We start from the raw sequence: 16,200 nt of genomic DNA on the forward strand, positions 1-16,200 counted from the left end.
GAATTCCCTAAACCATCTCTTGAGTGGTTGTTCAGTACCTATGAAGGACAGATTTCAACCATTCTATTCAAACCTGTTCACGGTCCCAAACCCCACTGGAGGTATTCATCCTATCCTGGACCTAAAATAACTAAACAAGCGTCTTCAAATTACCAAATGTATGGAATCTGCAGGCTCAGTTATTGCCTCTCTGACACAAGGGGTATAGTTGACATCCATAGACATCCAAGATGCATCCCTGCTTTCTTATGAAGGACTCATCATCCTTCCACATGTCTGCAAACATTCACCAAATTCCATTCAAGGGCTCTCCAGCATATCATCAGTCACCACAGGGGGTGTCAGGAGTTGGGCAGCCTTGAAGGAAGCAGGACTGCTCATCTAATGGATCGAGAAACACTGTCCAATGATCTCTGCTGGTCACATCCCAGAGTGGACAATTGGAAGGTGGATTACCTCAGCTGTCACTGCCTGGACCAAGGAAAATAGGCTGTTCATCTTGCTGACATGTTATGATTAAGATGGTGAACTCCAGGTGTGGATATCCAGGCTTCCGGGTTCAACAAGAAACTACCTCTGTAGCCAGAACGATTAATCCTCTAACACTGCCATTGGATGCTCTGATAATTACCTGGACTCAATTTATTTAAATAGAACAAAAGATCAAACCAGTGATTTTCATTGCACCAAGCTGGCCCAAATTAACCTGCTACTCAGAATTCTAAGAAGATAACCCCTGGCTCTCCCAAACAGGCCAGACCTGCTATGTCAGAGCCCCCTATTCCATCCTGTTTCTCAATCTCTGGGTTTAATGACTTGGCAGTTGAAGCTCAGGTCTTGACGGACAGAGGGGTCTTTTATTCAGTCAAGCAAGAAAGCCACTTCCAGAAAGCTCAACTATTGTATCTGGAAATCCTTCTTTGCCTGGTGTGACTACAGGCATTTTGACCCCGGAAATTACTCTGTGCCTCACATTCTGGCCTACTTAAAATTGGGACTTGACCAGAACGTGGCCTTAAAGTGGTTGTAAACCCTTACATATACCCAGTGAAGTGACTGGCCTCAGGTGATGCACAGAGTTTAAACAAATCATCCTACATAAGATATACCTGGTTGAATGGAATGTGTAGGGGAAAGACAGCTGTAGACAAAGTGCAGAATTTACACAGAATCTCTTAGCTCTGAAAAACAGGGCGTGGTGAGCTGAAGTTAGTGAGGGGAGCTCTGAGAGCTGATTGGAGGGAATGGACACACCCCCTTTCACACAGCACCCAGTAACAGAGCTAAGGCTGTCAATCACAGGCTGTGCCCTCCCTGCCTCCATTTTTCTCTTGGTGTCAGGAAAACTCATCAGAAGTAACTCTGATAGCCAAGGAACAAGCCAGCAGAGAGAAATGACACTTAGTGTTCTGGATTGAGACAAGTACACACTATAGAAAGGTTTTGGCCTTGTCCATTCTTTTTCCAAAGACCTCTGGCTTCATTTTTTCTGGTAAAAACCTTTTGATCAAGGTGCATCTTGGATTAAACCTCCTTTAATGCACCCTCTGCTTCCTTGGGACCTTGGCTTGGTTCTCTCTGCCATGCAGAAACCACCTTTTGAACTTTGTTGGCTTTTATCTCTGTCAGATGTGTCTCTGAGCTAGCCACTCTCTTGTAAGGCACCTTTTCTCGTTCTTCACAAGTATAAAGTAGTCTTGCACCCAAACCCTCAGTTATTCCTAAGGTGGTTTCAGCCTTCCACATCATGGAAGACATAATCCTTCATTAATGCCATGTTGCTAAGCACCCAAAGGAGAATGCTATAATGCCTGGATGTGGCCAGAGCCATCAGAGTGTGCTTCAAAGCTACAGCTACAGCTTCTCATTATTTTTCCTTCTCTTAGGACCTCACAAGATACAACCTGCATTAAGATCCACCATTGCTAGGTGGATAAGAGAACTCATCTTGTGAGCTTACACTCTACATGGTAAAGCATCTTCCTCCACTAGTACATGTTCGTTCCACCAGGCCATTACGGGTTGCCTTGGCATTTTGACATCAAGTCTCTATTGCCTACCTTTGCAAGTCCACCACCTGGTCCTCTGTTCATGCCTTTTCCAAGTTGTGCTAGGTGAACGTGCAGTCCTTCACAGATGCAGCTTTCAGCCGCACAGTTCTTGAGACAGCACTCTGAATTGGGTCCAAGGAAACACTTCTGTTGGCCTTTTGTGCCCTTCTTAGTAATTGCTTACTGTCTTTAAATATGAAGGCTGTGTCCTGTTCTATACAATTAAGTTGAAAGGAAATTTGACTTACCTGTAAATTCAGTATCTTAGAGTACAGTACAGGACACAGGCCACCCTCTCCTCTCTTCCTGTTCTCCACTGCTTGCTAAAATGTTGAGGACTCAGAGTGGGGTAGGCTTCTAGGCGAATGCTCAGGGGAGGTCTCCTCAAATGCTTTGCTAGTGTCCAATTAGCTGAAGGTACCACCATGTAACTGATGGTTTGTATCCTGTACTGTACTCCAAGATTTGAAATTTACAGGTAAGTCAGGGTTACTTTATTTTTCTTTTCCTTTTGAGACAATTATTCAGCTGTGTTTGTCACTTTAGTTGTAATTTTAGCATGACAAAGGTAAATGTGTCCTTTCTGTTTTCTTTTTTTTCTTATAGGTAAAGGCAAACGGTGGAAGAACTTGTATTTTATATTAGAGGGTAATGATGCCCAACTTATTTATTTTGAAAGTGAAAAGCGTGCCACAAAGCCCAAAGGATTAATTGATTTAAGTGTATGTTCTGTCTATGTAGTCCATGACAGTCTGTTTGGCAGGTGAGAGGTTCCAAATCCTCTGTTAAGAACATGTTCTGAGAGTTTCACAGTTTTGTCACTACCAACTGTTTTTTTTTTTTTGTTTTTTTTTTTCTTTTTGTTTTTTTTCTTTGTCACACGTCTTCAAAATGCCTTGACTGCATAAAACATAAAGGTTTTAGTTAGCATAATAGCACCCTTTCTTTCAAAGTGGAAGATGGTGAATCAGGACTGGAGAATTGGAGGTCAGTTTGTGTACCCCATAGCTTTCCTACACAAACATGCACAATATAATACAAAATTCTCAGCCCAAAGATTTGTAATTGAATTTAGCAATATATTCATTCAAGTAACCATGACAAAAATATAAAATATGGCACTATTAGAACATAAATGACACAAGTATAAAATACACTTAAAATAACAGTCCGTTTAAAAATAAAAGTTTAAATTTCCACATCAAGCAGGTATGAATATCCTTGTGTTCATCTCCACCCATAATTGAAAATCCTCTGCACCATTGTGCATAAACCTCCACCACATGTTACAAAGTGCAGGTCACTGAATTCAGTGACCTCAGAAGTGTAAAGAAATGAAAAAGTGCTCTGATAACTAATCAGCCAAGATATTTCTCACAGCACCCTCTGTAGATCACTCGCCTTTGGATTCTAAAGTTTATCTCCTGGGAACTTCTCCAAGAGGTAAACTTGGGTCCCAAATACAAGTCAATAAATTGCTAGCCGCAAATTTTGCAAATGCAGGAGAGCTAGCACCCAGATGAGGTCATCCTACTGATTGGAGGTTGCTAATATCAGTATAGATCCAGGTTTTAAAGCTGGCTTTATGTTAAAATATGTTGAATATTTATTAATGGATACAATACTGAATGTTGCGCATGTAGTTGATCTTTAAGTTAAAATGGAGTGAGGTGGGCATTTAACTTTCGTAAATAGTTAGATAAAAGATAACCATTCATAAAGTGCTTAATACAAAAAGAAAAAATACTTTCTAGTTGCATTTTTTATGTCCATGGTGTTTTCATGTTGTGCATTGGGGTTGCAATTTTTACAACATTATTAATGGTTTAAGTTTTATCTTTACCATCTTTTTAGCTAACTATTCAAGAGAAAACATTGTAGATAGATGTGTGTTGTATATGTTATGCATGCTGTTCTTAAAATAGAAAATTGTTTAGTGAATCAAAAACATTAAAGGTCCCCAGGAGACCCAATGCACATGCACTTGGTGCTGTATATATCTGTGCAGTTGATTGTCAATGAAAGGATATTTTTTTGGTTTATGGATGATGTAGCTCCAACCCAGGCTGAAGCCTAATTAGTTGGTGTTTTATGGGGGAACTACAGCTAGCCAGCTGAAGCCAACTTCCCCCTATTCATTCTGCAGCCCTGCCACCTAATCTTGCAGGCCTGTTCCTCCTCAACTGCAACCCTCCTCCTTGTACTGAACAGATTTGTTGTGCTGCAAGGAAAGGCTAAGCTCAGACCACCCTTGCCAGCCGCCAGCAATTAGAGGAGAGAAACTAGAGTAGTAGCTAGCAGCTGGGAATGACAGCGCTGGATTCAAAAACACAAGCCCATAACAACAATCCTGCTACCATGCCAGTCTCTTTCCCCAGAATAGCAGGCAGTTGGGTTTGGGCTCTGTTACCTGAAAGAGACGGGATTAATTACTGGTGTGATGTTGTGAGCTGTTTTTGCTAATGACGGTGTTTGGTCCTGGCAGCTTTCAGGTGGGTGTGGGTTGTGCAGAGCCTCCTGTGTGTGCCCCCTCTCCTCCTGTGTGCACTCCTTTCCATGCCCCTTCCTCCTGTGTTGGCCAGAACGAAGTATGTATTTTTTTTCTCATGAGCACTATGATCAGATAGTGGTGGGAGGAGGGGGACATGCTATCGACCTCGCTAGCTTAACAACCACAGCGCAGATTTGAGCAGAACCAAGTGCTATGTGCATTGGGTCTCCTTAGGGATTCACAAATAACATTTTGCATGTAAAATAAATATATACTTTGAGTGTGTGAATGTGTGAGGAAAAGTGTATGTGTGTGTATGTGTACATATATATATATATATATAATTTTTTTTTTTTTTCTCATTGTATAATTTACTTTACTAATGTTTAAATTTTCTGTATTTTGGGCTTTATTTTTGGCATGCTTTGGGAGAGTTTAGTATGACTTATTGTACAGTAAAAGGTGGTGTATGGCTTTTGGTGTATGTTCCGTATGCTGCATTTTTGTTACGCACTACCCTGCACATCTCACCAGCATTGTGGTGTGAACAGGGCACAGAAAAAACAATTGTTTTTTATGTGGCCTAGTGGTGACCTGCATTTGTCTAGTGCAGGGAAAAAAACAGGTCACTGCACATAGTGTGAAAGACACCTTACTGTACTGTGAATCGAAAACATGATAGTAAATTTAAAGATGTGCGGGATATAAAAAAAAAAAACATACATACTCACCAATGTGACTGAAGCAATCGGGCCAGTGCTGCAGCTGTCCCCCGCTGGCTCTAAGACAGAGAATTGACCAATCACATCACTGGGGATTGCTCCATTCTCGGTCTTCACTAAGCAGAAAGCCGGTGACTGTCAATCACCAACTTTCTGCTCTGCCCCTCCAGCACTCACTGGAGTGTCTGGTTGTGGAAGGGACAGGAACAGCTGGCTCAGGCTGTCAGCGGCACACTAATAGTTGCCAGTGAGGCATCTGGGTGGATCCTTCGTAGCATTCTTCTTTTAAATGCTAGTTCACTATTTTAGTTTAACACATTTACATTACAACAAATCATTCTACTGACTTATTTCATATGATATCATTTTGTTTACTAAAGTATTGCTTAATGGAAAAGTTTTACGCATTTTGATCAAATTCTGGCATATTTAAAAACAAAGTATGTATTATAGTTTTAAATGGTGGAAAAATAACCTGTCTTCTGTGGTCGTCTCTTGTTTTTTTGTAGGCCAAACTGTTTCCAGATTGTAGTTCAGCACTTTAGTGAGGAGCATTACATTTTCTACTTTGCTGGTGAGACGCCAGAACAAGCTGAGGTAACTAACACCTTACATTTTTGTTCTCTGTACACTTTTGGAATTGATTTCTCTATGTTAGAGTAGTCCAGCACATGCTGCATACTCAACACATGAAGCCAATTTGTATGGGTTTCTGGGAAAATGTGTTATAGGTTGAGCTGTGGTACAAACCTAGCGGTCTCGGTTGGAAAGGCTTCATGCAGCACTAATCCTGGACGCCTGCATTTTGAAGCTTTGTAATTTTATACTTGGAGCATTGCAAAAAAGCTGTGCAGGAGGCTGGCATCAGCAGAATGGAGCTTTTATTTGTGTCCCCTTTATTAGGTCATGTATGTATGTGTGTGAGCCTAAGAACCTGATTTAGGGATAGTTTACACTAGTTAGCCCTCTGACAAGTGATCTGCAGTGGATTGCTCTTCAGTGTGTATTTATGCAATGAGGTGGTGTTATGTTGCCTTCTCAGTGCCTGTATTAACTACTAAACTACTGCACCAGCATTCTGCAACTGCGTGCAGTGTATGTGGATGTGTCCAGTACCAAGGAATCATATAATACAGGTTCCTGTGTCTGTGTCACTGGGATATCAGGCAACAGGTGAGATGGCCAGTGATCAGCTTTCGGCGTCGGCAAAAATTGGTGGCTAGAAGTGAACAGTTAGGAGCCTTATAAGCTCTATCTTAATACGTTGTTTAGCCGCCATTTACTGATTGGAGATGCCCTGTGTCCAAGAAACAGAGCCATCATGTGAGCACGCTGTCCTTTTATGTACAGTGGCTGAGCGTGACAAGCATCGATCTTGAAGGATGTGCCCATATGTCCTTTCAATGTCAGAGCTCGTGCGCAGTCTCGGGGCCGCACAGTGGTACAATCGCATGATGGCTGTGTCCCTTGGACACAGCGCATCTCTGATCGGTAAACCGCTTCTTTGATTGGCCCGTGAATCATGTTATGGCTGTGCCCAATTACAGTCATTACAAAATGTAAACAGAAGCTGTGTGTCTCTGTATCTGCTCCTCTCCTCCTGACACAGTGCCTGTGAGGAGAAGGAGAGCTGATCTGTGCAGCCTGTCATGAATCTGTTTGTAACCACTGTGCAGCCTTTGACGAATCTGTTTGTAACCACTGATTTTACTCTACAGTTACACACACACAGAGCACACACAGTGCAGCAAACTGTAACCAGTGCACCAAGCAGCGTATCAGTGTCCCAAGTGCACATCAACATCTGTACCAGTGTCCTATCAACATCTTTCACAGTGTACCAGTACACAACATCATCTACACTAGTGTCCCATTGCAACATGAACATCTGTTGGTTTTCCTAGTGGACTGTCACCATCTTAGTGTTCCAGAGCACAACATCTGTAATATTGTCCCAATGCACCAACATCATCTGCAATAGTGTCTCCAGCGGACCATCAACATCTGTCGGTGTCTCCAGCGGACCATCAACATCTGTCGGTGTCTCCAGCGGACCATCAACATCTGTCGGTGTCTCCAGCGGGCCATCAACATCTGTCGGTGTCTCCAGCGGGCCATCAACATCTGTCGGTGTCTCCAGCGGACCATCAACATCTGTCGGTGGTCCCCAGCGGACCATCAACATTTGTCGGTGTCAGCAGGTAGTATCATCAGAATGGCATGTGTAAAAAATTGTACACCAGCGAGGAGGCATTACACATTTTGAGCATGACAGATGAGAGTAGAGGGGAACTCTCACTGTCAGACTCAGTTTCAGAATATGAACCTGTTGAGGGCAGTGGACCAGTAACTGATGCACAGGAGGAGGGGGTCTCAACAAAGAAATTCAGGTGATCTGAGGAGGAGCAAGCAACCACCAGCAACGCTGTACATTTTGCTGAAGTGGCGAGCACCAGCAGCACAGTACACCCAGATGGTAGGCCAGGTACTAGCAGTGGGGTGTCACGTCTGCCACACAGAAATTAGGACCTATACCACATGTGGTATCACCATGGAGGAGTAGCAGAATGTGTTTTGAGGTGAAGTTCTAAGTATGCTGTGTGTTAGAAATATCTTCGAAAGTGCCAAGTTTGTAATAAAAAAAAAAATGTTCCTGCATTTTTTAAAAAAGTTTCAAAACATTTCAAGAACACATAAAGGTGGTTCTCCTTGGGTATTGGGCTTCTCTGTGTAGCTAGGCTGAGAAAAAATTGTACACGTGTGCTATCGCCATATTTAGCAGTAGTAGCAGAATGTATGTTTGAGTGTATTTATTAGTATGTCCATGCTGTGTGTTAGAAATATCTTTGTTTAGTCAAAAAAAGAGTTTTCATTTTCTTTCCACATTTTCCAGAAGCTTGAAAATTTTCCGGAAAATGACATGTTCAAAAGACTCATTATGCCTCATAGAAATTACGTCATTTGTTTGTTTGCTTTTCAAAATGTGTTCATTTTGGTGGTGGGTTTATTGTCCTGGTGCCAGGGCCTTCAAAAATGTGATAGGTAGCTAGGAAATTAGATGCATAATTTCTTTCTTGTACATCACGGGACAGAGCAGGCTATTCATTACTATGTGGGTTATATGCCACCTAGAGGTGAATGGACACTGGCCGACTAATCAGAGAGGACGTCTTCTCGAATATAACCCCTCCTACACAGGAAGTACTTCAGTTTTTTCAGCAGTGTCTGTAAGGTGGATGGTCGCTAAAGTGTTGCTTGTTCTCCTGGAGCATACCTAAGATTTAGAACGGTTACTTTGAGAATCATGGACTTTAATCGGATCCATTCGGAAAATGGATTCAAAATGGATGATACTCGAGCCTCGCTGGATAAGGAGAACAATCCTTTGGGTTTTGCCTGTAGTGCAGCCTAACGGCGCTGGACCCTGCAGAATGGAACCCTGTGCAGTTAAAAACTGACCAAGGTGCTTTCTAGCTGGGTGCTGTCCAGGTACGAGGCAGTGGCCCCACTTTAACGGGACCAAGTCCTTGAAGGTCTGCATGATAATGCCCACTGTGATGGGTCAAGGTTGATTCCTGACTACGGTCAGGGACCTGCAGAGGGTCTGGTAAGCTACTTCTTTTTTTTTCCTCTTAAAAAAAAGAAGAAAAATGGAGGGAAAAGAGGTGTTTTTTCTGTGCTGTTTGGCCAAATTGCCACCAGGAGCAGGGCTTAGCTGTTCTGTGCCTGCCTGTTGTTTTTTTCCTTGGTGTCACTAGAGGGAGCAGCCTATGTGTCCAGGAGAGCGGTTGGCCGTGGGGCATGCGCTTGCGCAGTAGCTGCTGGAAACGAAAGTCGCTCGTATTATTATCTGACTTCCTGGGTACATGTGGGCTGCTGCTGCTGGACTCCTTTGAGGTAGCCAAAACACAAAGCAGGCTTTTCTGAGGGGGCACGTGAGTACTCTCCTGTAACATTGGCCAAGTCAGACAGGAGGCTGCCTCTGGTAGCCCATGGTTGTCAGCCGATTGCATTGAGTGTATGGGGTCACACTACTTGCATGGCTGTATCCTGGGATCTGTGTTTGTTTATATGCAGATGTAAGCACTGGAGGAAGTAATGTCTTCCATTAAGAGGAGTGGGGGAGGCGTAGCAGGAAAGGGTACATGTGCACCGCTGTCAGGTCCTGAGGAACCTAGTCGCAGTTCCACTGTGATATCCTCTCCTGAGAGGCCTGAAGCCTCTGGGCAATCTGTGCCACTGTGTTTGTCTGGCGTTGCGGCTACTACTGGTGCATCCGCTTCAGTGTATGCAACCAAAGATGATATTGCTTCAGCCTTAGCGGGGTTAGAGAATAATATCGCAGGAATTATTGCGTCTGTATCTCAGGGGAATAAGAAGAGGGAGAGATCCCCTTGCTGGGCCCACTAGTCCTTGAGCAGGGATGGGTGGAACCTGAGGATGAGGAGGCGGTAGAGGACCTGGAAGAAGTTCAGGCAATGGAGTCTCTGAAGGGTTCCAGCCTGAAGAGAAGCTGGCAGTTTCTGCCTCTCAATCTCAGAGGGTATTAGTCCAGGACTTTACTGATATGGTCTTTTCAGGGTTCAGATTACCCCCGATAGAAACTTCTGAGGTTACTTCTTTTTCTCTGGGCTCTTTAAAACCTCCACAGAGTATTCAAACGTTTCCAGTGCACTCTCTCCTGGAACAGATTATGCTGACTGGGATCACCCTGACAGGGATTTTGTCCCGCCAAAAAGATTCTCTCCTGTATCCCATGGAAGAGAAGTTTAAGAAATGAAGCATGACCGTGGTAGATGCAGCCGTTTCATCCCTGAATACATTTTTTACATATCCTGTGGTTAATGTCCAGGTTTTTAAGGACCCGGCAGATAAGAAGCTGGAATCCCTTTTTTAAATCCGCTTCCTCCCTCGCAGGCTCTGTTACACAGCTAGCAGTGGTGGCTATTGCATTTGTTAGTCTTTCTGACCATGTCAAAAGGGTTCTTAGGATGCCATCAGTTCAGATTCTGCTGAAGACTTGGCAGATGTACCACATGCCTTATGTTTTGCAGTTGATGCACTTAAGGAATCAATTCAACAAACTTCTCGCATGGCACTCTTGTCAGTAGACATGCACAGAGTATTGGGGTTAAAAAGTTTGTCAGTGGAATTTCTGTGCAAGAAGTTATTGGCAGGTTTTCCTTTTCATGGGGAATGACTGGAGAGGATTTGGACAAATATATACAGAAATTTTCAGGGGGAAAGAGTACTCTTCTGCCCTTTTTATGAGCGAGTCCAAGCGCCTATCTTTTAAGGGGTCGGGTGTTTCGGTGGCTGGTTCCTCATCTGCCAGCCGGTCTTCTCACCACGCCCAGGGCTCTGCCTTTAAGGGTAGGGCTCAGTGTTAGAGCCAAAGAAATCCTTGGTTGCAGAAATCTGTAAAGACAGATTTATGAAGGAGCGCCCCCCACTCGTTTGGGTTGGGAGAAGGCTTTTGAAATTTTTAGTGGCATGGAAGGGTCTAATCCAAGACAAGTGGGTCAACTCCATCATTTCTCAGAAGTATAGACTGGAATTTAGTGTTGTCCCCCTCCCCTTTTTTATATCAAACGTACCTACGAATCCAGTAAAAAAGAAACTTTCTGTTGCAGGCGCTTGACCGGCTATTGTCTTAGGTGTGTGACCATAGAAACTCCAGCAGACTAAAAGTTTCAAGGGTTTTATTCAAACCTGTTCAAAATTCCAAAGCCAAATTGGGATGCAAGGCCTATTTTAGATCTCAAGGGTCTAATCCAATTTCTAAATGTTTGTTCCTTTTGGATGGAATCCACTCAGTCAATAGTAGCCTTGCTACAAGGGGGAGATTTTTTTAGGTTCCATCGACATCAAGGACTCATATCTGAATGTGCTGATATTTCTCGCTCAACAAAAATTTCTGCAGTTTGCAATAGAGACTCTGCATTTTCAGTTCATAGCACTGCCCTTTGGGCTGGCCATGGCCCCTCGAGTATTTACAACAGTTCTCACTCCTGTGCTGGGGCTGCTCAGGACTCGAGGTGTAACGATCATGGGTTATATCTAGATGATCTATTACTCAGGGGTCAGTCTGCTCCAAGCTTAATGCAAGATATACCCCTTATGGTGCAGATCCTGGAACATCTGGGCTGAGTGCTTACCTTCGAGAAGTCAGGCCTGGAGTATTTGGGGTGGTCCTAGACACGGTTCAGGCAAAGGTATATCTGCCTCCAGCGTAGTGCTGCACCCTGAGAGACTAGGTCTGCCGTTTAAGAGCCAGGAGGTATCCTTCGCTTTTTCTCTGCATGAGGTTTCTGGGGAAGATGATGTCCTCATTCGATGCAGTTCCTTGTGCGCAAGAAGAAGGTTCCAACCCTGGATTGCAATATGTCTCTGTCTCCAGAAGTACTGTGGATTTTGAATTGGTGGTTGGTGGCTCAGAATTTTGAGAGAGGGGGATCCCTTTGGCTGGTTTTATGGAAGTTGGTAACCACTGATGCCAGCCTCTCGGGTTGGGGGCTGTCCTGGAGGAAGCCATAGTCCGAGGGACGTGGTTTCTGCGAGGAAAGGTTCTACCCATCAATATCCTGGAGCTTCGGGCAGTACGACTTGTCCTGAGGTATTGGATGTCCAAGCTTAAGGGTTGGCCCATTAGAATTCAGTCCTACAATGCCACAACTGTGGCCTACATCAACCACCAAGGCTGTACCAGGAGCCGAAGGGCTAAAGAGGTGGTGAATCACATTCTGGCTTGGGCAGAAAAGCATGTTCCAAGTTTGTCAGCGGTGTGCATTCCAAGAATAGAGAATTGGCAGGTGGATTATCCCAGTCTCCGACAGTTCCGGAGGAGTGAGCTGTGCATCCTGAGGTTTTCATGGCAATCTGCCAGCGGTGGGGGTACCCGGACATAGATCTGTTGGTATCCATATTCAACAAGGTCAACAGGTTGGTGTCTAGGGGCCAACTAGTGTCCAGGGTGAGGGACCCTTGCGCAGCAGGGATTGATACCTTGGTGAATCCTTGGGACCAGTTTTCAATAATTTATGCTTTCCCTACGATTCAGCAGCTGCCATGTCTCTTACGCAGGATTCATGAGGAATTAATTCCAGTGATACGGATTGCACTGGCCTGGCCCAGGAGGGCCTGGTATGCGGATATAGAGGGGTTTATTTACTAAAGCTGGAGAGTCCAAAATCAGACTCCCTTCTGCATAGAAACCAATCAGCTTCCAGGTTTTATTGCCAAAGCTTCATTGAACAAGCTGAGGTTAGAAGATGATTGGTTTCTATGCAGAAGGGAGTCTGATTTTGGACTCTCCAGCTTTAGTAAATAAACCCCAGTGAGTCTAGTAATAGACGGTCCTTTGTCTCTGCCATGCCGGCTAGACCTGCTTTCTCGAGGACCCATATTGCATCCAGCTTTCTCGAGGACCCATATTGCATCCAGCTTTATGGTCGCTAAATTTAACGACATGGCTGTTGAGACCTAGATCCCGAAGGACAGGGGAGTATTGGATTCTGTCATCCCCACAATGTTGAACAGTAGAAAGGTAGTTTCTAGAAACCTTTATTACAGAACTTGGAAGGCTTACATTTAATGGTGTGAGGTCCAGTGATGGCATCCACGGAAATATGTAATTGGTAGGATTCTGTCTTTCCTCCATTCAGGTCTGGAAAAAAGTTGGCTGTTGGTACCAGGTTTGAGCATTGGCTGTTTTTTTCCCAGAGACCCATTGCATCTCACTCTTTGTTTCATACTGTTTTTACAGGGAGTGATGCGGATAACTCTTCCTGTCAGACAGCCTTTATGTCCTTGGGATCTGAACTTGGTCTTGGTGGTTTTGTAGAAATCACCATTTGAACCTATTAGGGATATTCCACTAGTTCTGTTGACTCGGAAAGTTTTGTTTCTAATGGCAGTCACTTCTGCAAGGAAGGTGTCAGAGCTGGAAGCTATTTCTTGTAGAGAACCATTTTTGGTTTTGCATCAGGATAAGGTGGTGTTGCGACCTCCTCCATCTTTCTTTCCTAAAGTTTTCATCCTAATCAGAATATTATCCTGCCTTCATCCTTTCCTAGGCCTCAGTCAGCAAAAGAGAAATCTTTGTATACCCAGTGGGGGGATTCTGCCTTTTGGCCCACAGCGATTTACAAGCGGCTCAGTAGGTCCTGGGAGATTGACTGTGGTGGCCATCCGTATCACCCACCCCTCAAAGTTTATTTTAATGGTTTAGGACAGTGGTCGGCAAGCCGCGGCTCGCAAGCCACATGCGGCTCTTTACAAACTTTAATGCGGCTCTTCTGTGTGCCGGGCGCCCGCTCCCCTCCCTCCTCTCGGGCGGCCGCCCCAAAAGTCAGGACTCTGCAGCTAGCCCAGCAATGGGCAAACTACGGCCCGGCGGACCTTTTAATCCGGCCCGCAGAGCAAACATTGGCTGTCAGGATGTAGGCGGGGCAGCGTGACGAACTCCTCTCCTCTCACAGTCCGCCCTGAAAACCAGAACGGCGCGGGAACACGGCGAGAGGAACGCGCGGAGCAAAGGTAAGTGAATTGACACAATATGGGGGATGAATTACTATAGGGGGGATGAATTACTATAGGGGGGATGAATTACTATAGGGGGGATGAATTACTATAGGGGGGATGAATTACTATATGGGGGATGTATTTTCAGTTTTAAAAATGTGGCTCTCAAAATAAATTTCAATCGTGGTTTTGGCAAGATTTGGCTCAGTTGAAAAAAAAGGTTGCCCACCACTGGTTTAGGACATCCCACATAGTTATGAATCGCCTGCTCTATGTCCCGTGATGTACGATAAAGAAAATTGGATTTTTTTTCTGCATACGTACCTTTAAAATCCATTTCTTTGAGTACATCATGGGGAAATAGAGGTCCATCCCCTCTTTCTGGAATTTCATTGCTTGCTACAAAAACTGAAGTACCTCTTGTGTAGGAGGGGTTAGATGGGGGAGGGCTTCCTCTCTGATTGGTCGGCCAGTGTCCATTCACCTATAGGTGGCATATAACCCACATAGTCATGAACAGCCTGCTCTGTGTCTCATGATGTACTCCCAAGAAATGGATTTTACAGGTAAGTACTGTATGTAGAACAAATCCAATTTTATGTTCCTTGACAGCCCAAAGGTGTTTCTTTTGGGCCTATTTGGCTAGGCTGCGAAAAAAAATCTCATACATGTGGTATCCCCCATACTTAAGAGGAGTAGCAGAATGTGTTTTGGGGTGTAATTGCAAGTTTGCCTATGCTGTGTGTGAGACATAACTTGCCAAAGTAACAATTTTGTGAAAAAAAAATAAACTTTGTACTTTTTTTTTTTTTTTTTTCCCCCAGTTCCTTGGAAAATGAGAAAAATGAAACTAAAAACATTCACCATGCCTCTTACTAAATCGTTTTTGGGTGTCTACTTTCCAAAAAGGGTTAATTTTGGGGATATTTGTACTGTCCTGGTATTTTAGGGCCTTAAGAAATGATGATAGGCAGTCAGTACATCCGGATTGATCAATTTTCATATACAACCCCTGGCAAAAAGTATGGAATCGCCACTCTTGAAAAATGTTCATTCAGTTGTTTGTGTAGAAGAAAAAAAAAAACTAATCACAGACATGCCTCAAAACTATTTTCATTTAACATTCCAACCTTCTGGCTTTAAGAAACACAAAAAAAGGAAGAAAAATGTAGTCAGTTGCAACTGTTTTTGCAGGTCAAGCAGAGGGAAAAAAAAATAGAATCCCTTAATTCTGAGGAAAATATTATGGAATCATAAAAAAAAACAAAACACTACAGTAAACCACTAGTACTTTGTTGCACCACCTCTAGCTTTTATAACAGCTTGAATGCTCTGAGGCATGGTTTTAACTATCGACAAACCGTATTCTTCATCAATCCGGCTCCAACTTTCTCTTATTGCAGTTGCCAGATCAGCTTTGCAGGTCAGATCCTTCACATGGAAGATTCCATACTTTTTGCCAGGGGCTGTATATGTAATATAGCTTGTAGACTCTATAATATTCATAGAGCTTAAATAATGTACAATGATTTGGATTATTTTTACCAAAGAAATGTAGCAGAATATATTTTGAACAAAAACGTGTTTTTTTTTTTTTCAAAATTCTTTTTTTGTTTATCAAAAAATAAACCTAGTAGTGACTAAATGCCACCTAAACAAAAAATAATAATTTTTGTACAGTATTGCATGACTCAGTAATTGTCATTCAAAAGTGTGAGAGCACTGAAAGCGGAAAATTGGCCTGGGCAGGAGACTGTAAGTGTCCAATTTATTGAAGTGTTTAATTGAGCAAAAATGTGGTAATTGTGGTTTGCCACCTCCATACTAGGCACTTTTACCCCCTTCCTGCCCAGGCCAATTTTCAGCTTTGAGCACTGTTGCACTTTGAATAATTATTCAGTCATGCAACACTGTAACCATATGAAATTATCATTTTTTGAGACAGAGAGCTTTCTTTTGGTGATATGTAGTTTTTTTTTTTTTTTTTACGCTATAAATTAAAAAAGACTGCAAATTTTGAAAAAAAAAGCCTGTTTTTCTTCATTTCTGTTATAAAATTTTGCAAATAAGTAAATGTTCTTCATAAATTTTTATCAAAATGCATACTACTACATTTATTTGTTAAAAATCAGTTTTTTATTATTTGGTCTGTGTGAATGTTAGTCTACAAGCTATGGTACCAATCATTGAAAATTGATCACACCTGATGTTCTGATGGCCTATCACATTTCTAGAGGCCCTAACATGCCAGGGGACCGTACAAATCCTCCCCAAATTACCCCTTTTTAGAAAGTAGACAGTCTGTGGTATTTAATAAGAGGTATGGCGCGTTTTTTGAAGTTGTAATTTTTTTTTCCACAATTCTTTGGAAAATTAAGTTAAAATGTTTTTGTTTAGTTTTTTTTTGTTTTTC

At 43.1% G+C, this 16,200-nt stretch overlaps 1 protein-coding gene across 8 annotated transcripts in view; it reads left to right on the forward strand.

Annotated features, from left to right (window-relative positions):
• RASA1 (RAS p21 protein activator 1) overlaps nt 1–16,200 on the forward strand; it is a 127,584-nt gene that overhangs the window by 58,026 nt on the left and 53,358 nt on the right. For 4 of the 8 annotated variants that reach the window (XM_089679628.1, XM_089679629.1, XM_089679632.1 and 1 more), the window contains exons 11-13: nt 2,658–2,814; nt 5,774–5,861; nt 7,169–7,465. In XM_089679628.1, the coding sequence (XP_089535754.1) occupies nt 2,658–2,814; nt 5,774–5,861; nt 7,169–7,465 (542 nt within the window). The remainder of the gene's footprint in view (nt 1–2,657; nt 2,815–5,773; nt 5,862–7,168; nt 7,466–16,200) is intronic. The other 4 variants (XM_089679633.1, XM_089679634.1, XM_089679635.1 and 1 more) reach the window with 2 other exon arrangements.

The sequence above is a fragment of the Staurois parvus genome, unplaced genomic scaffold, assembly GCF_062004578.1.
Source record: "Staurois parvus isolate SC_StPar_1 unplaced genomic scaffold, SC_StPar_1.0 ptg000229l, whole genome shotgun sequence".
In the NCBI taxonomy this organism is placed as follows: Eukaryota; Metazoa; Chordata; class Amphibia; order Anura; family Ranidae; genus Staurois; species Staurois parvus.